Raw genomic sequence first — 25,641 nt, forward strand, 5'->3', positions numbered from 1 at the left:
GCCTCCATGTATCCACTAGTTCTAATGTATCCATGATCTTCAATTATAACTTGCTATACTTATTTCCCCACTTACCATAATGATACCCACGTTTCAGTTATACTTACCCCAACCAGTGTTTGTAAACTTACCATTAAAAAGCACCATGATGATTGTGTCCATATAGCTGTAGCGTAATATTTGCACTGTTAAGCATACTGTAGCTGCAACCATGTAAACCTCCAGTTGTCCTAATATTCCACCCACTAAAACCTACCCCCATATCTGGGTCGGTTGTCACTAAGACCACCAGACCATCTCCCTGACTCATGACGCACCTTTACGTCCTAAGGCAAACCCTTGGCCTCCTAATTGGCTTAGGCCAGAGGGAAATATGGGCAGTCCCATGATAACATAAATATCTATGAGGGTGCTTTTTAAGAGAACTAACCAAATAACATGGAAAACAAAAAATAAATATCTTATATTGAAATATATAATATACCTCACTTAGAGAAGTGCTTCCATAAGCCAGTTATTGTGTTGGTTCTACCGTTAACATTAATCAGTTTATCCCAGTGTTAGCCAGCCCACCACACACTAATAGAGACAACAACCCTGTTGACAATACCTAATCCAATTGGCCAGTGTGTATCGGAATAATAGTAATCCTTTACATTTTTTAAATGTAAAAGGGTAATGACACCAATTATTTTAGGATTGTATAGGCCTACTCCAGAGATCCTATGCAGGTTTCTCATTCTATAATCCTTTATCCTAGCTTGTTTTCACCCTCCTTTATTCCCATTATAGCAATATTATTCTTCATACTTCTACACTTTAGATCAAGTTATTCAGCTTTCGTTGTTTTATTATCATACCGTAGGCTCTCTGTAGTGTCATTTAGGGAGTCCACGGTAGTTTTCAATATCTTATTTTCTGCTCATATTTCTTCCATCATTTTATTACTGTAATCCATTGCTGTTTTTAAGGCCTCAACCTCCCCCAGTAGCCCAGGCAATATATCCCGTTTTTTTAACCGCTCTCTCATGCTTGTAAGCAATACTCTATCTTCTAGAGACATAGTTATAAAAACGTCCCCCTCCAATGTTAAATTTGTAATTTTAGATGGCGGCTTCCCTTCAGTTTCGCTTGCAGAGCTCGAGGAAAGGTATTCTCTTGTTCGCAGTTTATATATGTTACCCCTTGGCAACACTATCAGAAAGCACAGCATTGATTTTCACTGCTATGCAGACGATACACAACTTTACATTTCTGTGTCACCAGAGGATTTTAGCTCTACGGATAAATGATTTGACTGTAACAGTGATTAAAATACTTGGATAGCTCACAACTTCCTCCAGCTCAATCAAGATGAGACCGAGGTACTTATTGTTAGAGCCGAATCACAGAGAGAATCTGGCCGCACATTTTAATTCAAGGGCAATAAAGATAAAACACCTATGTATTATTTTAGATTCTGAACTCAATTTCAATCACACATTAGGAATGTGACTAAAATATATATTTTTACCATCTGAGGAACATTGCCAAGGTGCGATCATTTCTCTCTCAGGCTGATACAGAGCGACTCATCCATGTTTTTATTACAAGCAGGCTTGACTACTGTAATGCTCTCCTGTCTGGTCTACCCAAGAAAGCCATTGGTCAACTGCAAAACATACAGAATGCTGCAGCACGGGTACTGACCAAGACCAGACAGAGAGCCCACATTACACCGGTTTTATGGTCTCTGCACTGGCTGCCTGTGAGTTTTAGAATTCATTTTAAGATTATTCTATTGGTTTTTAAATATATCCATGATTGTCCAGCCCATTACATGTCAGACATGCTTTTAAGTTATGTACCCGGTAGGTCCCTCAGGTCCCTCTGGCAGTGGCCTAGGACCAAGAGGGGATGGAGAGGCAGCCTTTAGCTACTATGGCCCCAGCCCTCTGGAACAGCCTGTCAGAGAATCTGAGGGGGGCTGCAACTGTGGACATTTTTTAAAAGATATCTTAAAAAACACCTTTGCTTTTCCTCAGGGTACTTTGTAGTCGTTCAGTTTGTATTGTTATTCTTTTTTTTTATTTTATTCTCTTAAATGTGTTGTTTAGTAAATATTTCAGTTTATTTAAATTGTTTTTATTTATTTTTTCCTTTGAAGCACCTTGTCATCATGTCTGAAATGTGCTGTACAAATAAAGCTTGATTTGATTACTGTATTAAGGCTGATGTACAATTGATACTAAGGATGATGTACTAGCAATAACATTGTTGTTTTAAGGATGATGTACTAGCAGTAACATTGTTGTTTTAAGGATGATGTACTAGCAGTAACATTGTTGTTTTAAGGATGATGTACTAGCAGTAACATTGGTATTAAAAGAGGATGTACTAGCAGTAACATTGGTATTAAAAGAGGATGTACTAGCAGTAACATTGGTATTAAAAGAGGATGTACTAGCAGTAACATTGGTATTAAAAGAGGATGTACTAGCAGTAACATTGGTATTAAAAGAGGATGTACTAAAGTTGTTGTTTTAAGGATGATGTACTAGCAATAACATTGTTGTTTTAAGGATGATATACTAGCAGTAACATTGTTGTTTTAAGGATGATATACTAGCAGTAACGTTGTTTTAAGGATGATGTACTAGCAGTAACATTGTTGTTTTAAGGATGATATACTAGCAGTAACGTTGTTTTAAGGATGATGTACTAGCAGTAACATTGTTGTTTTAAGGATGATATACTAGCAGTAACGTTGTTTTAAGGATGATGTACTAGCAGTAACATACCCTCTGCCCAATGTGGTAGCGTGGAGCTAGGGTCCAGCGACAGTCCGCTTGTCGACGATACCTGGAGTTGGTCTTGAGAATAGCCGCCCTGGCTCTTCTCCAGGTACGTCGACAGCGGCGGACAAACATCTGGGGCCGAGGGTATGCTGACCTCCTGCTCTTGTTCAGGGAAGTGTGGAGGCTGATACCCCATGGTGCACTCGAAAGGGAAGAGTCCCATGGCAGAACTAGGAAGAGTGTTCCGGGCATCACCACCCAGACCAGTTGATGCCTTCAGGTAGTGGGGTTGGTTGAGACCAGGCACCTTAAGGTGGTCTCCAGGTCTTGGTTGGCTCGCTCCGACTGACCGTTAGTTTGGGGATGGAATCCAGATGACAGGCTGGCTGACAACCCAATAAGGGTGCAGAATGCCTTCCAGAACTGAGCCGAGAACTGAGGACCCCGATCGGAGACCATGTCTACCGGGAGTCCATGGATCCGGAAGACATGCTGCACCATAAGCTGGGCCGTCTCCTTGGCAGAAGGTAGTTTGGGGAGAGGGATGAAATGGGCAGCCTTGGAGAACCGGTCGACTACTGTCAGAATATATGAGACCAGGGACAATTAGGAACCGGTAGTGGCTGCAGGAGGCCAGACAGAGCTTGCCACGGAGTCTTGTTTTGAGCACACAAAGTGCATGCGGTGACGACAGCAGAGACGTCAGGCACCATTGTGGGCAAGCAGAAACATTGTCGAAGGCAGGCTAGTGTACGACGGGACCCTGGATGACAGGTCAGCCTGGAGGAATGAGCCCATTCCAGGACCCGAGACCGGACTGGGTTTGGGACAAACAGCCGGTTAGCCGGGCCCCCTTCAGGTCCAGGCTGGGAGCGTTGCACCTCGCGAACCAGGTTCTCAATACCCCAATCCACAGTGGCAGCAAGGCATGAGGTAGGGAGAATGATTTCGGAAGTCGAGGGTTTGGCAGAGGAACTGTATAGGCGGGAGAGAGCGTCAAGATTCACATTTTTAGATCCTGGATGGTAAGAAATGGTAAAGTTGAATCTGGTAAACAGAAGGGCCCACCGGGCCTGCCTTGAGTTGAGGCGCTTGATTGAACGGAGATATTCCAAGTTATGGTCGTTCCAGGCCAGGAATGGCTGTTCTGATCCTTCCAGCCAGTGCCCCCACTCCTCCTACGCCATCTTCACCGCCAGGAGTTCTCGGTTGCCCACATCGTAGTTCCTCTTAGCAGGATTGAGACAATGGGACAGGAAAGCACAGGGATGAAGCTTCTGGTTCTGGGCAGATCGCTGGGACAGGATGACCCCCACTCCAACATCCAAAGCATCCACTTCCACCTCAAATTGACGCGAGGGGTTCGGATGGATGAGGATGGGTGCTGTTGTGAACCGATGAGTCAGGTCTACAAAGGCTTTGTCGACAGCTGGAGACCATTTGAACGGTACCTTGGGGGAGGTGAATGCTGAGAGGGGGGCTGCCAGGGTGCAGTAATCCCGAATAAAACGGCGGTAGAAGTTTGCAAAACCAAGAAACCGTTGCAACTGAAACCTGGACGTTGGTTGAGGCCAATCCACCACTGCTTTCACCTTTCCAGGATCCATCTGAACATTGCCCTCAGCAATGTCATATCCCAGAAAGGTTATAGTAGAGCGGTGGAACTCACACTTCTCGGCTTTCACGAACAATTGGTTCTCCAGGAGGTACTGAAGGACCTGTCTGACATGGGGTACATGTTCTTGGGCAGATCGGGAAAAAAGAGGGATGTCGTCAAGGTAGACGAACACAAACCGGTTCAGCATGTCCCGAAGCACATCATTGACCAAAGCCTGATGGCATGACCGGGTGCTCATAATGTCCACAGGCTGTGTTGAAGAATGTCTTCCACTCATCCCCCTCGCGTATCCTATGCAGGTGGTAGGCATTCCGAAGGTCCAACTTGGAAAACATGGTAGCCCCCTGGAGAGGTTCAAACGCTGTGGAGAGGTAGGAGGTAACGATTTGACAGTGATATCATTAAGCCCCGCTAGTCAATGCACAGGCGTAGGGTCTTGTCCTACTTCTCCACAAATAAAAACCCAGCGCCGGCAGGAGATGCAGACGGACGGACAGCCCCAGTGGCCAGAGACTACTCTATGTCCTCCTCCATAGCAATGCTCTCTGGTCAGGACAGAGAGTACAACCGATCCCGATGTGGTGTAGTGCCTGGGTGAAGATCAATGGCACAATCATAAGGCTGTGCGGGGGAAGGGAAGTATAACGTGCCTTACTGAACACTTCCAGGAGGTCATGGTATTATGTGGGAATAGCAGAGACATCCACAGTCTAGCTAACATCCTGAGGAGGACGACTTGGGTAAGGCTGTGCTGCTTGAAGGCAGTGGGAATGGCAAAAAGGGCTCCAACCCAGGATGGAGCTTGTGGTCCAGTCAATTACAGTATTGTGCTTTTGGAGCCAGGAAAATGTCAAAACATGGGGAGATGCAATGAGGTGGAACTGTATGGTCTCACTGTGGTTACCAAAAACCGTAATTGAACGGGCACAGTACTATGGGTGACTTGCCCTATAGAGCTGCCGTCCAGTGCCCTAGCATCCATGGGCAGAGAGAGAGGCTGAGTGGGAATACCAAGCTCCAAAGCCATCGTGGCATCCATAAGACATTCATCAGCCCCAGAGTCAATGAGCACTCGGAGAGACTTAGATTGGTCTCCCCACAGCACAAGAGCAAAAAGGGGTGTGCAGGTTATGGGAATTAGGGAACCCCCAGTCTGACTCACCACAGTACGGGTTTCCTAATAGGGCAGGTAGCTATAAAATCATTTACAACTTTAACAATGTCTACACTGTATTTCTGATCAATTTGATGTTATTTTAATGGACAGACATGTGCTTTCTTTAAAAAACAAGGACATTTCTAAGGTGACCCAAACTTTTGAATGGTAGTGTTTTTACATATATATATATATTAGTATTATAATCACAACCAACCCTAACGATTCCATCAGCATGTCACCTGCAGAGAACATGTATATTAATATTCAGAACAGAACACACTAATCAGTGTGTTTTGTCTCTCCATGTCCTCATCTTCCCTGATGTCAACAACCAGTGTGTTTTGTCTCTCCATAGCCTAATCTTCCCTGATGTCAACAACTAGTCTGTTTTGTCTTTCCATAGTCTTATCTTCCCCGGTGTCCGTATCACATCTGACATCCACTTCACTGAGTTCCTGGAAGGGTTGGGCCCCGCACAGCTAGCTGGTAGACAGACACTTGCCACGCCACCAATGGGTAAGCACCATGACTCCTTTCCCTTTTTATGACAACTCCTAGTAATCACTCCTCCCCCTTGGCCATAATCCCTCCTCCTTGTTTTGACACTCCTACTTGTTATGCTGTTCTCTGCAGGTAACATCCAGATGGGACGGTTAGGATAGTGTTCTGGTTAGAATATTAATATATAGTTGAAGTCGGAAGTTTACATACACTGAGGTTGGAGTCATTAAAACTCGTTTTCAATCACTCCACACATTTCTTGTTAACAAACTATAGTTTTGGCAAGTCGGTTTGGACAACTACTTTGTGCATGACAGAAGTTATTTTTCCAACGATTGTTTACAGACAGATTATTTCACTTATAATTCACTGTATCGCAATTCCAGTGGGTCATTAAAAAGCTTGGGAAATTCCAGAAAATTATGTCATGGTTTTAGAAGCTTCTGATAGGCTAATTGACATCATTTGAGTTAATTTCAGGTGTACCTGTGGATGTATATCAAGGCCTACCTACAAACTCAGTGCCTCTTTGCTTGACATCATGGGACAATCAAAAGAAATCAGCCAAGACCACAGAAAAAAAATGTAGACCTCAGGAGACACGTGATGCCGCGGAGCTGAACAGACGTTGACAAACCGAGCTCTTGAAATTTATCCTATTATTACCTAAATAACAACGTTGAAACAATATTCTAACATCGGCTGATAAATTGTCAAATACTTACCTTCCCAAAGAGCCATGGACCTCCGACCGAGAGGCAAGAAGGACGACCAAAACGTCGTTGAATCCCAACACAACGATAACGCCACAGCTAGCAAGTTTAGCATTAGCCCTCATATCTCAGATGACGGTTCCAGACTATTGCTCTCGGCAGCCTCGCAAGACATGCTGGCTACTCTCCTCCGGGAAATTCAGGATGGTAACAAAGGTCTTTCTATGAAAATTGACAAGAAATCGGCTGAACTCCATTCTTCCATCGACGACCTGAAATCCTCCATGAATGATCTCCTTCTGAGAACGACTGAGGCCGAGATGCGCATTAGCACAGTTGAGGACACCACGTCGCTCGACATGACCAGGTTCTGATAGAACTGCAGAAGGATAATGCCTACCTCAAAAACAAAGTAGACCAGATGGAGAACCAGAGCAGACGCAGTAATATCCGTGTGGTGGGATTGAAAGAGGACAGCGAGGGCCGTGACCCGGTCCGCTTCTTCACTCAATGGATCCCGGATGTCCTAGGCATAATCAACTTCACCAAGCCGCTGGAAATCGAACGCGCCCACAGAACATCAGCGCCGAAACCCCGGCCAGAGGAGCCCCCACGTGCCGTTCTGGTCAGGTTCCTCCGTTTCCAAGACAGAGAGAAGATACTGCAACTCGCAAGAGCCAAAGGGGACATCACCTTCGATGGCAAGAGGGTCAGCCTTTTCCCGGATATGAGTGCCGATCTCGCCAGACGTCGCAAGCAGTTCAGACCTGCCGCCAAAGCACTGAAGGAGAAGAACATCACCGGCTACCTCATCCACCCTGCGCGGATGAAAGTTCAGTACAAAGGCCGATGCCATATCTTCAACACACCGGGAGAAGTATTCACTTTTCTCAAAGAACCGAACCGCGACTGAAAAACGGTCTCTCTGGGGGATAAGATCCAATCTGTTTGTTTTCTCTTAACTGGACTGATCTGCTGATATCGGATCCGTCTACCCCGCTATCCGGTCGCTATAATTGATTTGTACATTTTCAACTAACCGTTTTTCCCCGGGGTGAGTTCTATTACATTTACAGGAGACTATATTTTGGTTTAGTCAATATCCACTGGACGAAGCAATAAGTGGGTTTAGGCCCACCGCTTCCCCCCCATTTATGTTTCTCCTCTCCTGAAAAGAGACTCAAGCAGCCCTTACCGTGGGCAGTAATTATTCAGCCATAAATGCTTATTCACAACGTTTGTTTTCAATTTAGAGAGCTCGCAGGTTTTAGTTTACGCCAAGGTTTAGTTAGTAAGAGTAAGGTGGAAAGCGAGCAGCAACGTATCTCTACAAGTGTATTCATGTTTGATTGTTGGGATTGTTGTTTTAGTCTGACAATCGGGGTGGGTGGGTTTTTTTTCCCCTTTTTTTCCATGTTTATTGTTGTTTCCTTCCTAAAGAGGCACATAGGTCACTTCTGTGTTCAAACCAAAGTTGAAACATTTCCTGACTATTTACATATGAGAGATTTCCATTCGGTTACATATTTCAAACCCAACCTATGCTTAATCCACTAAAATATGTCACATTCAACGTAAAAGGCCTTAACAGCCCGATTAAAAGGAAAAGAGTCTATACATACCTTAAGAAATTAAAGGCCGATATTGTGTTTCTACAAGAAACACATCTTACAGCCAGCGAACACAAGAAATTGAAGAGGGAATGGGTAGGACAAGTTTTTGCGTCCTCTTTTAACTCCAAAGCAAGAGGAACTGCAATTTTGATAAGTAGACACATCCCCTTCTGCGTCAACAACACCATCTCTGATCCCTCGGGCAGGTTTGTTTTGGTGCAGGGGCATATGTTTTCAGAGTCTTGGACCCTGCTGAATATTTATGCTCCTAACTTCGATGACCATATGTTTATACAGAATGTCTTCCTTCAGGTCGCTCAAGCACCACCAGGATGGCTACTGGTTGGAGGAGATCTAAATTTTTGTTTAGATACAGTCCTTGATAGGTCCTCGGATAAACCCTCCCTTCTTACCAAAGCCGCCAAGCTCACCATGTCATTCATGAAAGATCTTAATTTACTAGACATCTGGAGACAGTTGCACCCACAGGATAGGGACTACTCTTTTTATTCACACCCACACAAGACACACACACGCATAGATAACTTTTTACTATCGACCCAACTGTTTCATAGAGTGTTAGATATCGAGTATCTCCCCAGATTGCTTAGCGACCATTCTCCTCTGGTATTATCAATCTCCATTCCTAACAAGGTAAACGGAGCATATAGATGGAGACTAAATCCTACACTCCTAAAGCAACCAGAATTTTGTGCATTTATCAAAGAGCAGATCAATATTTTTACTTTGACAAACAAACCCTCCGCTCCTGACAGTTTCATTCTTTGGGACACATTGAAAGCCTATCTGAGGGGACAGATCATTTCCTATACTAAAGGGTTGAAGAGAAAATACGGTGCGGAACTGAATGTCCTTGAATCTGAAATCTCTGAGCTGGAGAAAACCTACCAAAGAGGCCCGACTAAAGATCTATATAGGCTTTTGGTAAATAAAAAACAAATATAATATTCTGAACACATATCAAGCTGAGAGGGCCATCACTAAATCAAAACAGCGTTATTACGAGCTTGGAGAGAAAGCTCACAAAGTACTGGCATGGCAACTGAAAGCAGAGGAAAGTAAGAGGACAATTAATGCTATAGAAACCCTTACTAATGAGATATATTTCGACCCTACCGAAATTAATAATACCTTTAAGAAATACTATGAAGACCTCTAAACTTCCCAATCAAGCGATGATCTGTCGGAGATCGACTCCTTTCTCTCCTCTCTCAACCTCCCATGCCTGTCAGAGGAAGACAGAGAGCGCCTGAGTGAAAACTTCTCTGTTCCTGAATTGGTGGAAGCCATTAAATCCTTACCTTCTAATAAATCTCCTGGGGAGGATGGCTTCCCTCCAGAGTTCTATAAAGAATTTAGGGAGCTGTTGGTCCCCTACCTCATGGAGGTACTTAAAAAAGCCGGGGAAGACAACTGCTTTCCAGAGTCTTTCTCTCAATCAGTGATTACTGTAATCCACAAGAAAGGGAAAAACCCGCTAAAGTGCGCCTCCTATAGACCAATCTCTCTCCTTAACACAGATTGTAAACTGGTCACCAAGATGCTATCTAAGAGACTGGAGTCATGTCTTCCCCTGTTGGTCAACCCAGATCAGACTGGCTTCATAATTAATAGACTGTCCTCCAATAATCTCAGAAGGTTCTTTGATATAATTCACCTTGCTAACAAAAACAAAATACCTACTGTCGCAGTCTCCCTCGACGCTGAAAAGGCCTTTGATAGGGTTGAATGGCCATACCTCTTTCGCGTCTTGGAAAAGTTTGGTTTAGGTACCGTTTTTGTAAATTTGATAAAATCACTCTACAAATCTCCTAAAGCTAGGATTGCTACCAATGGGATTACTTCCTCCTCTTTCCCTCTCTATAGGGGGAACAGACAAGGTTGCCCAATTAGCCCCCACCTCTTTGCCCTCGCCATCGAACCGTTGGCTGAGGCTATTAGATCGTGCCCTGACATACATGGCTTTGAGGTGGGCCCCCATACCCATAAACTATCACTCTTTGCGGACGACCTTATCTTATTTCTAACAAACCCAGAACACTCCCTCTCTCACTTGCAGATCCTACTACAGTGTTATAGCTCTTTCTCTGGATATAAGGTTAACTTCGATAAAAGCGAAATCTTACCGCTGTCTGTCTTTGACCATCATACCATCAAGCACAAGTTTCCTTTTCGATGGTCGCCTCTGGGCTTCACATATTTGGGCATAATGGTGGATGTTAACCTGAACAACCTCTATAAACTCAATCTGGCCGGCTTGTTGCAGAAGGTGGAGGGTGACCTGTGTAGGTGGATGGACTTGCCTCTCACCCTACTGGGTAGAATCAATGTGATTAAAATGAATATCCTGCCCAGATTTCTATATTTGTTTCAATCTCTCCCTATCCCTGTGCCCGCAGCATTCTTTTCCTCTCTTGACAAGCTGACCAGACGGTTTATCTGGCATGGCAAAACCCCGAGGGTTAGCCTGGACAAACTGACCCTGGATTACGGTCAAGGGGGCTTAAACCTCCCCAATTTTAGAATGTACTACTGGGCTGCTCAGTCTAGGTTTCTGGCTCAGAGGTTTGACAATGGTCCCTCCCCATCATGGTTGAACATTGAAAAGCTTGAGATGAATGATGACACGGGGGCAGAATTGTTTTACAAATGGGACAGAAAATCTATAAAAACCATCACAGACAACCCTTTAATCATACATTCTGTCCTGGCATGTTGTAAACTGCATGAGCTGTTCGGACGAGGGGGATTTCTCTCCCCTAAAACCCCTTTATGGAACAATAGATTGATCCCTATGTTTTTCCAGAATAGTAACTTTAGACCATGGTCTGATAAGGGGATCACTCTTCTGGAACACTGTTATGAGGAGGGAGTTCTTATGTCTTTTGAACAGCTGAAACAGAAATACCACTTGTCTAACAGGGACTTCTTTAGCTACCTACAACTACGAGACTTTATTAGGGTGACTCTCAAGGGACAATGGAACCTACCTAAGATGTGACCTATTGAACAATTCTGCCATGCAGACCAACCACTACTCAAGACCATTTCCCGTGTTTATGATGCTCTAATGTCAGTACTAACACTGCCTGAGCTAGATAAACCCCGACTTAGATGGGAAAAAGATCTGGGTATTGATCTTGATGAGGGCCTATGGAGTGACCTATGCAGGGATGGTGTTACATCCACATTGAACTCCAGATACAGATTGATCCAGTTTAATTTCCTCCATCAGCTCTATATCACCCCATCTAGACTGCACAAGTTCATTCCTGATATCTCCTCCCTATGTTTTAGATATGGCTCAGATGAAGGAACATTCCTCCATTCCACTTGGCAGTGTTCAAAACTACATGGTTTCTGGCAGGGGGTATGCGATACCATATCCTCAATCCACGGGGTTGCATTCCCTTTAGACCCCGAGGTCTGCCTACTGGGTAACTATACTAACACCAGTCTTAGGCAAAGTCATACTATAAAGCTAACAGAAATATTGCTAGCGATTGCCAAGAAATGTATTGCCTTGAAATGGAAATCGGATTCCCCCCTACCAGTGGAAATGTGGCTATCGGAAGTTAATAGTTGTATCCCACTGGAGAAAATCACTTACTGCTTGAGGAATAAGTTAAAGACATTTTACAGAATTTGGCAACCTTTTATTGACTATATGGAGAATCTCCCCCCACACCACATTGATTGAATCTCTATATAATTCTTATGTAATGTTTCACACGTAATGTATAATATGTAGCTTACTGTCACGTCCTGGCCAGTATATAAGGTTAATTGTTTTGTAGTTTGGTCAGGGCGTGGCAGGGGGTATTTGTTTTATGTGGTTCGGGGTGGTGTGTTTGTGTAAAGGGTGTTTGATTTAGTAATTCCGGGTTTTGGTTTATGTTTAGTTAATTCTATGGTTAGTCTAGGTTGTGTGTTTCTATGTTTGGTTGATTGGGGTTGGGACTCTCAGTTGAAGGCAGGTGTTGTCTATCTGCCTTTGATTGAGAGTCCCATATATTAGGGTGTGTTTGTATGTGTGATTTGTGGGTGATTGTTCTGTGTTTTGCCTTGTGCCTTACCAGACTGTTTTTGTTGATCGTTCGTGTTTTGTTATTTTGTACGTTCATTTTGAAGATAATTAAAAATCAAGATGAGCATTCACGTACCTGCTGCGTTTTGGTCCACATTTTCTGATGACGATTTCGCATTATCGTCAGAAGACGAAGACAATTGTGACAGAATCACCCACCACCAAAGGACCAAGCAGCAGAGGAAGGAGCAGACGGAGTTCGAGTTGGACTGGCGGGAGAAGTGGACTTGGGAGGAAGTTCTGGACGGGGCCGGACCCTGGCATCAGGCTGGGGATTATCGACGCCCGCAGGGGGAAATTGAGGCAGCCAAGGCAGAGAGGCGGTGGTACGAGGCCAAGTACGCGCTGAAGGAGAAGCACGAGAGGCACCCCCAAGAAAATTTTGGGGGGGGGCACACGGGTAGTTTGGCTAGGTGTAAGAAGAGCCGGAAGCCAGCTACTCGTGGTTATATGGAGGAGCGTATGGGTTGGAGAGCGCTATGTTTCGCTGAGGAGCGCACTCTCACCCATACGCACGCACAGTCCGGTGCGCGTTATTCCAGCCCCTCGCAGGTGCCGTGCTAGAGCGGGCATCCAGCCTGGTAGGAGGATGCCTGCGCAGCGCATCTGGTCGCCGGTACGCCTCCGAGGACCAGGCTACCCAACTCCCGCTCTACGCACGGCTACCATCAGGCCCCTGCACAGCCCAGTCTGCCCTGTACGAGCACCCCGCTCGTACAGGGCTACTAGTTCCATCCAGCCAAGGCGGGTTGTGCAGGAGGTAAGATTTAGACCGGCTGTGCGCCTCCATAGCCCTGGGTTTCCAGCTCCTGTCTCTCGTGCGGACCCGGAAGTGCGTCAACCCAGTCCGACTCGTCCTGTTCCCGCTCCCCGCACTAGCCTGGAGGTGCGTGTACATAATCTGGTAAGCCCAGTACCAGCACCACGCACCAGGCTACAAGTGCGTCAACCCAGCCTCGCCAGTCAACAGTCTTCATCAGAGCTGCCCGCCAGTCAACAGTCTTCATCAGAGCTGCCCGCCAGTCAACAGTCATCATCAGAGCTGCCCGCCAGTCAACAGTCATCATCAGAGCTGCCCGCCAGTCAACAGTCATCGTCAGAGCTGCCCGCCAGTCAACAGTCATCGTCAGAGCTGCCCGCCAGTCAACAGTCATCGTCAGAGCTGCCCGCCAGTCAACAGTCATCGTCAGAGCTGCCCGCCAGTCAACAGTCATCGTCAGAGCTGCCCGCCAGTCAACAGTCATCGTCAGAGCTGTCCGCCAGTCAACAGTCGTCAGAGCTGCCCGCCAGTCAACAGTCGTCAGAGCTGCCCGCCAGTCAACAGTCGCCAGAGAGGTCAGACTGCGCTGAACTGCCGGAGTGGTCAGACTGCGCTGAACTGCCGGAGTGGCCAGACTGCGCTGAACTGCCGGAGTGGCCAGACTGCGCTGAACTGCCGGAGTGGCCAGACTGCGCTGAACTGCCGGAGTGGCCAGACTGCGCTGAACTGCCGGAGTGGCCAGACTGCGCTGAACTGCCGGAGTGGCCAGACTGCCCTGAACTGCCGGAGTGGCCAGACTGCCCTGAACTGCCGGAGTGGCCAGACTGCCCTGAACTGCCGGAGTGGCCAGACTGCCCTGAACTGCCGGAGTGGCCAGACTGCCCTGAACTGCCGGAGTGGCCAGACTGCCCTGAACTGCCGGAGTGGCCAGACTGCCCGAACTGCCGGAGTGGCCAGACTGCCCTGAACTGCCGGAGTGGCCAGACTGCCCTGAACTGCCGGAGTGGCCAGACTGCCTTGAACTGCCGGAGTGGCCCGAGTGGCCAGACTGCCCAGACTGTCCCGAATTGCCAGACTGCCCAGACTGTCCCGAATTGCCAGACTGCCCAGACTGTCCCGAATTGCCAGACTGCCCAGACTGTCCCGAATTGCCAGACTGCCCAGACTGTCCCGAATTGCCAGACTGCCCAGACTGTCCCGAATTGCCAGACTGCCCAGACTGCCCCCCGGCGATGCCAGACTGGCCCGACAGCCTGGAACGGCCGGAACCAGAGCCACCTCCAGAAATAGGTGGGTTGGGGAGGGGGGGTGTAGCACAGTGCCGTCGTTGACGGCAGCCACCCTCCCTTCCCTCCCTTTAGAAAAGGGGACTTTTTGTTGGTGTTGCTTGGGGTTATTTTTTGTTAAGGTGCTTCTGGGGTAGCACCTTTAAGGGGGGGGTACTGTCACGTCCTGGCCAGTATATAAGGTTAATTGTTTTGTAGTTTGGTCAGGGCGTGGCAGGGGGTATTTGTTTTATGTGGTTCGGGGTGGTGTGTTTGTGTAAAGGGTGTTTGATTTAGTAATTCCGGGTTTTGGTTTATGTTTAGTTAATTCTATGGTTAGTCTAGGTTGTGTGTTTCTATGTTTGGTTGATTGGGGTTGGGACTCTCAGTTGAAGGCAGGTGTTGTCTATCTGCCTTTGATTGAGAGTCCCATATATTAGGGTGTGTTTGTATGTGTGATTTGTGGGTGATTGTTCTGTGTTTTGCCTTGTGCCTTACCAGACTGTTTTTGTTGATCGTTCGTGTTTTGTTATTTTGTACGTTCATTTTGAAGATAATTAAAAATCAAGATGAGCATTCACGTACCTGCTGCGTTTTGGTCCACATTTTCTGATGACGATTTCGCATTATCGTCAGAAGACGAAGACAATTGTGACACTTACAGCAGGTGACCATATGAATCAATGTCTCATTATTATTATTAATATTTATTTTATTTTGATTTATGTATCATGTATGTTTTTTATGTATTATGTATGCCCGTATACATAATTTTAATTTTTTATTACGCTCGTCTGTTACCGTCACTTTGTCCTTTGTTGTCTAACATATTTTCACTTTTGTTTTGAATGTTCTTAATTGGAAAATGCAAAAATAAAATATTCAAAAAAATATATATAATAATGTAGACCTCCACAAGTCTGGTTCATCCTTGGGAGCAATTTACAAACACCTGAACGTACCACAATCATCTGTACAAACAATAGTGCGCTAGTATAAACACCATGGGACCATGCAGCCGTCATACCGCTCAGGAAGGAGAGGCGTTCTGTCTCCTAGAGATGAACGTACTTTGGTGCGAAAAGTGCAAATCAATCCCAGAACAACAGCAAAGGACCTTGCGAAGATGCTGGAGGAAACGGGTACAAAAGTATCTATATCCACAGTAAAACGAGTCCTATATCGACATAACCTGAAAGGCCGCTCAGCAAGGAAGAAGCCACTGCTCCAAAACCACCATAAAAAAGCCACACTCTGGTTTGCAACTGCACATGTGGACAAAGATCGTACTTTTTGGAGAAATGTCCTCTGTTCTGATGAAAAAAAAAATAGAACTGTTTGGCCATAATGACCATCGTTATGTTTGGAGGAAAAAGGGGAAGTCTTGCAAGCCGAAGAACACCATCCCAACCATGAAGCATGGGGGTGGCAGCATCATGTTGTGGGGGTGCTTTGTTGCAGGAGGGACTGGTGCACTTCACAAAATAGATGGCATCATGAGGCAGGAAAATTAGGTGGATATATTGAAGCAACATCTCAAGACATCAGTCAGGAAGATAAAGCTTGGTCGCAAATGGGTCTTCCAAATGAACAATGACCCCAAGCATACTTCCAAAGTTGTGGCAAAATGGCTTAAGCACAACAAAGTCAAGGTATTGGAGTGGCCATCACAAAGCCCAGACCTCAATCCAATAGAACATGTGTGCGCAGAACTGAAAAAGCATGTGCGAGAAAGGAGGCCTACAAACCTGACTCAGTTACACCAACTCTGTCAGGAGGAGTGGGCCAAAATTCACCCAACTTACTGTGGGAAGCTTGTGGAAGGCTACCTGAAACGTTTGACCCAAGTTAAACAATTTAAAGGCAATGCTACCAAATACTAATTGATTGCATGTAAACTTCTGACCCACTGGGAATGTGATGAAAGAAATAAAAGCTGAAATAAATCGCTACTATTATTCTGACATTTCAAATTCTTAAAATAAAGTAAATAAAATAAAGCGTTCAAAACAAGACACTAAATAATATATGTTCTCTGCAGGTGACATCCAGATAGGGATGGTTAGGGTTGGGTTAGAATATTAATATACACTGCGCCAAAAAAATAAAGGGAACACTTAAACAACACAATGTAACTCCAAGTCAATCACACTTCTGTGAAATCAAACTGTCCACTTAGGAAGCAACACTGATTGGCAATACATTTCACATGCTGTTGTGCAAATGGAATAGACAACAGGTGGAAATTATAGGCAATTAGCAAGACACCCCCAATAAAGGAGTGGTTCTGCAGGTGGTGACCACAGACCACTTCTCAGTTCCTATGCTTTCTGACTGATATTTTGGTCACTTTTGAATGCTGGCGGTGCTTTCACTCTAGTGGTAGCATGAGACGGAGTCTACAACCCACACAAGTGGCTCAGGTAGTGCAGCTCATCCAGGATGGCACATCAATGCGAGCTGTGGCAAGAAGGTTTGCTGTGTCTGTCAGCGTAGTGTCCAGAGCATGGAGGCGCTACCAGGAGACAGGCCAGTACATCAGGAGACGTGGAGGAGGCCGTAGGAGGGCAACAACCCAGCAGCAGGACCGCTACCTCCGCCTTTGTGCAAGGAGGAGCAGGAGGAGCACTGCCAGAGCTCTGCAAAATGACCTCCAGACGGCCACAAATGTGCATGTGTCTGCTCAAACGGTCAGAAACAGACTCCATAAGGGTGGTATGAGGGCCCGACGTCCACAGGTGGGGGTTGTGCTTACAGCCCAACACCGTGCAGGAAATTTGGCATTTGCCAGAGAACACCAAGATTGGCAAATTCGCCACTGGCGCCCTGTGCTCTTCACAGATGAAAGCAGGTTCACACTGAGCACGTGACAGACGTGACAGAGTCTGGAGACGCTGTGGAGAACGTTCTGCTGCCTGCAACATCCTCCAGCATGACCGGTTTGGCGGTGGGTCAGTCATGGTGTGGGGTGGCATTTCTTTGGAGGGCCGCACAGCCCTCCATGTGCTCGCCAGAGGTAGCCTGACTGCCATTAGGTACCAAGATGTGATCCTCAGACCCCTTGTGAGACCATATGCTGGTGCGGTTGGCCCTGGGTTCCTCCTAATGCAAGACAATGCTAATGCAAGACAATGCCACCTCATGTAGCTGGAGTGTGTCAGCAGTTCCTGCAAGAGGAAGGCATTGATGCTATGGACTGGCCCGCCCGTTCCCCAGACCTGAATCCAATTGAGCACATCTGGGACATCATGTCTCGCTCCATCCACCAACGCCACGTTGCACCACAGACTGTCCAGGAGTTGGCGGATGCTTTAGTCCAGGTCTGGGAGGAGATCCCTCAGGAGACCATCCGCCACCTCATCAGGAGCATGCCCAGGCATTGTAGGGAGGTCATACACACACTACTGAGCCTCATTTTGACTTGTTTTAAGGACATTTCATCAAAGTTGGATCAGCCTGTAGTTTGGTTTTCCACTTTAATTTTGAGTGTGACTCCAAATCCAGACCTCCATGGGTTGATAAATTGGATTTCCATTGATTATTTTTTGTGTGATTTTGTTGTCAGCACATTCAACTATGTAAAGAAATAAGTATTTAACCTCCCTGGGCAAGGTGGGACGTTTGCGTCCCACCTAGTCAACAGCCATTGGAATCGCGTGTCGCGAAATACAAATACCTCAAAAATGCAATAATTTCAATTTCTCAAACATATGACTATTTTACACCATTTTAAAGACAAGACTCTCGTTAACCTCTTACATCTAGACGTTCCGCTAGCGGAACACCTGCTCCAATATCCAATGATAGGCGTGGTGCGAATTACAAATTCCTCAAAAATACAAAAACTTCCATTTTTCAAACATATGACTATTTTACAGCATTTTAAAGACAAGACTCTCCTTTATCTAACCACACTGTCCGATTTCAAAAAGGCTTTACAGCGAAAGCAAAACATTAGATTATGTCAGGAGAGTACCCTGACAGAAATAATCAGACACCCATTTTTCAAGCTAGTATATAATGTCAAAAAAAAAAAAACACAGCTAAATGCAGCACTAACCTTTGATGATCTTCATCAGATGACACGCCTAGGACATTATGTTATACAATACATGCATGTTTTGTTCAATCAAGTTCATATTTATATCAAAAACCAGCTTTTTACATTAGCATGTGATGTTTAGAACTAGCATTCCCACCAAACACTTCCGGTGAATTTACTAAATTACTCACGATAAACGTTCACAAAAAACATAAATTATTTTAAGAATTATAGATACAGAACTCCTTTGTGCAATCGAGGTGTCTGATTTTAAAATAGCTTTTCGGTGAAAGCACATTTTGCAATATTCTGAGTAGATAGCCCAGCCATCACGGCTAGCTATTTTGACACCCACCAAGTTTAGCCCTGACCAAACTCCGATTTACTATTAGAAAAGTTTGATTACCTTTGCTGTTCTTTGTCAGAATGCACTCCCAGGACTTCTACTTCAACAACAAATGTTGTTTTGGTTCCAAATAATCCATAGTTATATTCAAATACCTCCGTTTTGTTCGTGCGTTCAGGTCAGTATCCGAAGGGTGATGCGCAAGCGCATTTCGTGACCAAAAAATTCTAAATATTCCATTACCGTACTTCGAAGCATGTCAAATCAGTTTTTATGCGATTTTTCTCGTAAAATAGCGATAATATTCCAACCGGGCAATGTTGTATTCATTCAAAGGCTGAAAGAAAAAAATTGAGAATTCTCATGAACGCGCATCTCCAGTGTCACTGTTCCCAGCCTGCACTCACAAACAGAGCTGCTGTACTTATCCCAGAGACTGCAGACACCCCATTACACTTTCTGGTGCCTTCTGAGAGCCAATGGAAGCCTTCGAAAATGTCACGTTAGAGCAGAGATGCTGTATTTTCGATAGAGATGCCACAGAAGGAGAACAAATTGTCAGACAGGGCACTTCCTGTATGGAATCTTCTCAGGTTTTGGCCTGCCATATGAGTTCTGTTATACTCACAGACACCATTCAAACAGTTTTAAAAACTTTAGTGTTTTCTATCCAAATCTACTAATTATATGCATATTCTCATTTCTGGGCAAGAGTAGTAACCAGTTTAAATCGGGTACGTTTTTTTATCCGGCCGTGCAAATAGTGCCCTATTTCATTCATTGAAATCTAGGATGTGTTATTTTAGTGTTCACTTTATTTTTTTGAGCAGTGTATATGTTCTCTGCATGTGACATCCAGATAGGGATGGTTAGGGTTGGGTTACAATATTAATATATATGTTCTCTGCAGGTGACATCCAGATAGGGATGGTGTACAGGAAAGAACGTCTGGACGTGGAGGTCATCAGGGCCAGAGGACTTGTGGGTAAACAAGGCAACAAGCAGCTGCCAGGTAAGCATGATTTATTACTGGTATTATATATATTATCATTATAGCACAATGTCCCCATGGAAGGGCATTTAGGTCCAGAAAGCACAGTGTCTTATTGCCCTCTCTGCTTGTTTCTCAAGCCCCCTATGTGAAAGTATATCTGATGGACAACGGGAAATGCATTGTCAAAAAGAAAACCAGACTGGCTAAAAAAACATTGGATCCCCTCTACCAGCAGCAACTTCAGTTTGAGGAGAGTCCAGAGGGGAAGGTTTTACAGGTAACTCGTGAAATGCACTCTATTTGACATATTCAATTGTCCTTTATAGGTCTATTTGAGTCTATTATGAGTAGTTTGAGTAACACATAATCAGTGTTTTCTCTTCTCCAGATTATCCTGTGGGGAGAATATGGTTAGTGTTACTTTTAGGGTTAGGGTAGGTTGAAGATTCCCAGGTTAGGACAAGCTAATAATTCCATGAGGAAGCTTTAGAAAGTTAACCTGCGTCATGGGACCAGGGCCATTGCTAACTAGCATAGCTGTTCCCATTGTATTGAAATCATCCTCATTTATGCAAAGAGTTATGGGATATTAGAATCCTCTTGTTTTAACCATTGCTCTTCAACCTAGGGGTTAGGGTTAGTACTATTTACGAAGTAGTATGTAATACCTGTGTTCTCTTCTCCAGATAATCGTGTGGGGAGACTATGGACGCATGGACCACAAATCCTTTATGGGAGCTGCTCAGATACTTTTAGATGATTTAGACTTATCCAACATGGTGATTGGTTGGTTCAAACTGTTCCCCCCCACCTCATTGGTGGATCCAACTTTGGCACCTTTAACTAGCAAAGCAGCAGTAGCAGAACAAGCTGCAAATGCAGCAAAATTAAGGGACAGCTAGCATTGTCATAGAAATAAGCAACAGGAGGTAAGTATGCCAGGCCACACCCTCTTGGGCCAAGCCTTGGTTACCCTGGTAACACTGCATGCTTGATGTTCTGAGCCCATGAAGAGGGAGGGTAGAGTCTGGAGCAGGCCATCTGATCTTACTGCAACAAGGTGCCCCCTGCAGGTGGGACTGTCTCACAGCAACATGGGTCAGGCAAACCCTAACGCTAACCCCCCGGGTCTACGCCCCTCCTAGGGAGGACCAGACAGGCACATGAAGCTGCGGCAAGAAAAGGAAAGAAGAAGTGGAATGAATTCAGTGGTACTAGATTTCAGTCTCTGTTAAATCCATGATGAGGAAATAGAATAACTAATTCATGAGTTGGATTAGGGTTAGTTGTACAGTTTGTCATGACGTGGCCCTTTCTGGGTGTAGATCGTGGCTTCCCCCTCTCTCGCTTTCTCCTACACCCAGGTTCTGTTATCTCAGGTTGTAAATTCCTGGCGGAGGCTCTCTTCCCTTTTCATGCAGAGAGAACAAAGGATTTCACGTGGCCGAACTCCTAAATCCCCAAAATGGGAAAATGAAACTATATGTCCACTTGTGAGAATGTGGGAAGGGTCCGTGGACACTTAAGGGACAGTTATGTTGATTGTGTTTCATTTGGTGACCTCACGAAGGACAGGAAACACACATAACTATATCTCTGTGTACATTTCTCAATGATGGTGTTTTCATCTAATTATTGTATAAAATGAATGAGTAAGGATGAAACTCTTTGTGAAATGATGTAATGTGATGTTAAACCTTTAATGTGAGAGAATTGTATTCCCTTTAAAGTTTAACTAAGTCATTGGCCCGAACCCATGAGCACAGACATGATCTGGCATCATGGAACCGCCTTTTCTATTGTTACGAATAAAACCCCCTCCTGAGGAAATCCTCATCAGATTAAGCAAACCCACAGTGTGAGCTGTGATTGTGAATAGTTCAGACCACGCATACCTCGGTGTAAGCTGAGGTGGCACAGGTTTGAGTACCAAGACTAGAAAACCATACCACGTAGAGCATTGGCTACACAGCTGGAAATGGTTAAACTCTGAGATTATCAATCCCGACAAGAGCAAACCTTAGATACTAGTTACTAGTCTGCAGCTAGAAATGATGTAAACCTGGGATGAGAATACCGACAACCTCAAACATCTATGAGAACATTTCTGAATGGTACTCTGAAGTATCCATTCTAACCATGAAAGACTGATCTTCAGAGAAACAAAAAGAGAGACTCGGATGAACTCTCCAGCAGATGGACCGGATTCCAACAAAGAAGACAAAATGACACCGTAAATATGTACTTGCAATTATTCTCGAATGAGCGGCCGTTCATGTGCGAAGGATTAGCATTTCAATGTATAAAATTATAGACTGTAATGAATCCATTTTGTCTTTCCCTTTGTCCACTAAGCTGTCATATTGGTTTAGCCCACTAGGGAATCTTCCCTATCATTGTTAGTAACCAATATCTACTGTTTGTTCGTTTATGCATTTCTGTGATTATTTAGTTAGTAAATAAATGATTAAGCCAACTGGTGTATGGATGATCCATAGTTTAGGCTGTGTTCATGCAGACAACCAACAATTTACGACGTTAGGAATGAGACTGACGTGAGGTAAAGAATAATTCATTAATAGAAGACTAATTGATCAGATATTAAAATATCTGAAGAGTTATATTCGGAACAGTATAACTTTGTAATCTGAAGATTTTCCGTGGTGCCCCAACTTCCTAGTTAAGTTTATGATTAGTTTAATCACGTAATAATAATTACAGAGAATTTATTTGATAAAATAAGTCTTCACCTTTAGTAATGCCAAAGACATGACATATTATGGTGCCCCCTGTGAGGAATCTAAGATAGAATGAGGCTTTGCTGTTGGATATATCAATTGTGCAAACAAAACTGTGCAGACAGACTGTTGTACGCGAATAGAGAAAGATATTGTTTGCATATGTGTTTCCATTTGAACAAGCTATTTGGAAGTGCCTCTGGTCGTGTGTCGATAGTGTCAGAGCAATTACAGTCGTATGAAAAAGTTTGGGCACCCCTCTGAGGCTGCATAATAATTTTCTCTGTCGTCACAGAAAATGATCACAGTGGCATGCCATTCATTTTCTAATAAAAGCTGAGTACTGGGGTATTGCCCAGACAAAGATTTTTAGTGTAGCAATATTACGTTGTATGAAATTAAATCAGATGTGAAAAGTAGGCTATGCAAAAATGTGGGCACCCTTGTCATTCTGTTGATTTCAATACCTGTAACTACTTTGCACTGATTAATTGGAACACACAATTGGTTTGGTGAGCTCATTAAGACTTGAACTTCATAGACAAGTGCATCCAATCATGAGAAAAGGTATTTAAGGTGGCCAATTGCAAGTTGTTGTTCTCTTTGACTCTCCTCTGAAGAGTGGCAACATGGGGGCCTCAAAACAACTCTCAAATGACCTGAAAACAAAGATTGTTCAACATTATGGTTTAGAGGAAGGCTACAAAAAGCTATCGCAGAGATGTAAGTTGTCAGTGTCCACTGTGAGGAAATGGAAGACCACAGGCACAGTTCTTGTTAAGGCCAGAAGTGGCAGGCCAACTAAAATATCGGAGAGGCAAAGGATGGTGAGAATGGTCAAAAACAGCCCACAGACCACCTCCAAAGACTTACAACGTCATCTTGCTGCAGATGGTGTCACTGTGCATCATTCAACAATTCAGCGCACTTTGCACAAGGAGAAGCTGTATGGGAGAGTGATGCGGAAGAAGCCTTTTCTGCACACATGCCACAAACAGAGTCGCTTGAGGTATGCAAACGCACATTTGGACAAGCCAGCTTCATTTTGGAATAAGGTGCTGTGGACTGATAAAACAAAGATTGAGTTATTTGGTCATAACAAGGGACGTTATGCATGGTGGCAAAAGAACACAGCGTTCCAAGAAAAACACTTGCTACCCACAGTAAAATTTGGTGGGGGTTCCATCATGCTGTGGGGCTGTGTGGCTAGTGCCGGTACTGGGAATCTTGTTAAAGTTGAGGGTCGCATGGATTCAATATCAGCAGATTCTTGTGAATAATGTTGAAGAATCAGTCACAAAGTTGAAGTTACGCCGGGGCTGGATATTTCAACAAGACAACGACCCAAAACCCTGCTCAAAATCTACCCGGGCATTTATGCAGAGGAACAAGTACAATGTTCTGGAATGTCCATCCCAGTCCCCAGACCTGAATATCATTGAGAATCTGTGGGATGATTTTGAAGCGGGCTGTCCATGCTCGGCAACCATCAAACCTAACTGAACTGGAGATGTTTTGTAAGGAGGAATGGTCCAAAATACCTTCATCCAGAATCCAGACTCTCATTAGAGGCTATAGGAAGCGTCTAGAGTCTGTTATTTTAGCAAAAGGAGGCTCTACTAAATATTGATGTGATTTTTCTATTGGGGTGCCCAAATTTATGCACCTGTCTAATTTTGTTTTGATGCATATTGCACATTTTCTGTTAATCCAATAAACCTCATTTCACTACTGAAATATTACTGTGTCCATCAGTTATTTGATAGATCAAAATTAAATTGCTGATCCAAACACCAAATTATTTATAAATGGAAATCATGGAAATTGTCAAGGGTGCCCAAACTTTTTCATACGACTGTAGTTGTAAATTCCAGACTTAGTCCGTTAGGCAAAACGGTGCGATTTCTGTCAGTCAATATTTTTTTTAGAGGAAGGGCATAGAGCCAGTAAGTTTAGAAATTAGAGGATAGATCTGTTCAGTGACCGAGCCGAAGTTATCTGTCCGCCTACCGCGCTAAGCCAGTGTGGGTAGGCCACAGGCATATCTGTTTTTATGTACCATGCGCTCCGGTAATATAATGCTAGCAAATGGTATGCCGAATTTGTTAATTTGAGACGTCACTAGTAAACCCTCCATTCCATGTTGAAGGAGACCTTATTTTGTTATTTGGAAGTGATTTGTCTGTACAAATAGGATTAGCGTAGCACTAGATTCTACAGCTAAGAAAGGGAAAACAGCATTTACTTTTTCCTCTGTCACATTGAAATTCCTCTGCGTTGCGTGACGGAAGTCCTGCCTTTGTACTTCTGTAGATTTCAGCTTTCTGCGATCAGTGACCCCCTGGTGGTGAAGAATTGCCAGTACATTTCCTTCAAAAGGAATTAGGAAACATCCAAACGTGCATCACGTTAAGATATCCAGCCAATCGCATTTGACTGGATATCGACGTCTCATTCAATTGAACTAATAAGTAGAATTCTATGGGAAACCCTATTTATTAGGAACCTGGTTGCAGTTCCTATGGCTTCCGCTAGATGTCAACAGTCTTTAGAAATTGGTCGATGTTTTTCTTTTGAGAAATGAAGAAGTAGTGCTGTTCTTTGTACGTGTCACTCTGAAGGTCCCTAGTCTTTTGTTGCGCGTGAACAGGAGCACGCTCCATGTTATTTTTCTTCGGTATTGGAAATAGATTATCCCGTCTTAAATTTTAGCGATTATTTACATTTTAGGATACCTGAGGTTGGATTAGGAACATTGTTTGAAATGTTTGGACCAAGTTTATAGGTAACTTATTAGATACTTTGTAGCCATGTTGGGCGAGTTGGAACCGGTGTATTTCTGAATCAAACGCGCCAAATAAATTGACATTTTGGGGATGTAAAGGAATTTATCGAACAAAACGACCATTCATTGTGTCACAGACATTTGGGATTGCAAAAAGATCTTCAAAAAGGTAAGGCATTTATTATATCGTTATTTCTGACTTTTGTGTCACCCCTGCCTGGT

The 25,641-nt window shown here is 44.4% G+C and overlaps 1 protein-coding gene across 1 annotated transcript in view; it reads left to right on the forward strand.

The window, feature by feature from the left end:
* The window catches only part of LOC106570773 (regulating synaptic membrane exocytosis protein 3), a 61,990-nt gene extending 39,512 nt beyond the window's left edge, over positions 1-22,478 (forward strand). The window contains exons 6-9 of the mRNA XM_014143271.3: positions 5,958-6,070; positions 19,813-19,914; positions 20,034-20,173; positions 20,583-22,478. Coding sequence (XP_013998746.3) covers positions 5,958-6,070; positions 19,813-19,914; positions 20,034-20,173; positions 20,583-20,798 — 571 coding nt within the window. The 3' untranslated portion in view covers positions 20,799-22,478. The remainder of the gene's footprint in view (positions 1-5,957; positions 6,071-19,812; positions 19,915-20,033; positions 20,174-20,582) is intronic.
* Positions 22,479-25,641: the final 3,163 nt, after the last annotated feature.

Source organism: Salmo salar, chromosome 14 (assembly GCF_965601325.2).
Source record: "Salmo salar chromosome 14, fSalSal1, whole genome shotgun sequence".
Taxonomy (NCBI): Eukaryota; Metazoa; Chordata; class Actinopteri; order Salmoniformes; family Salmonidae; genus Salmo; species Salmo salar.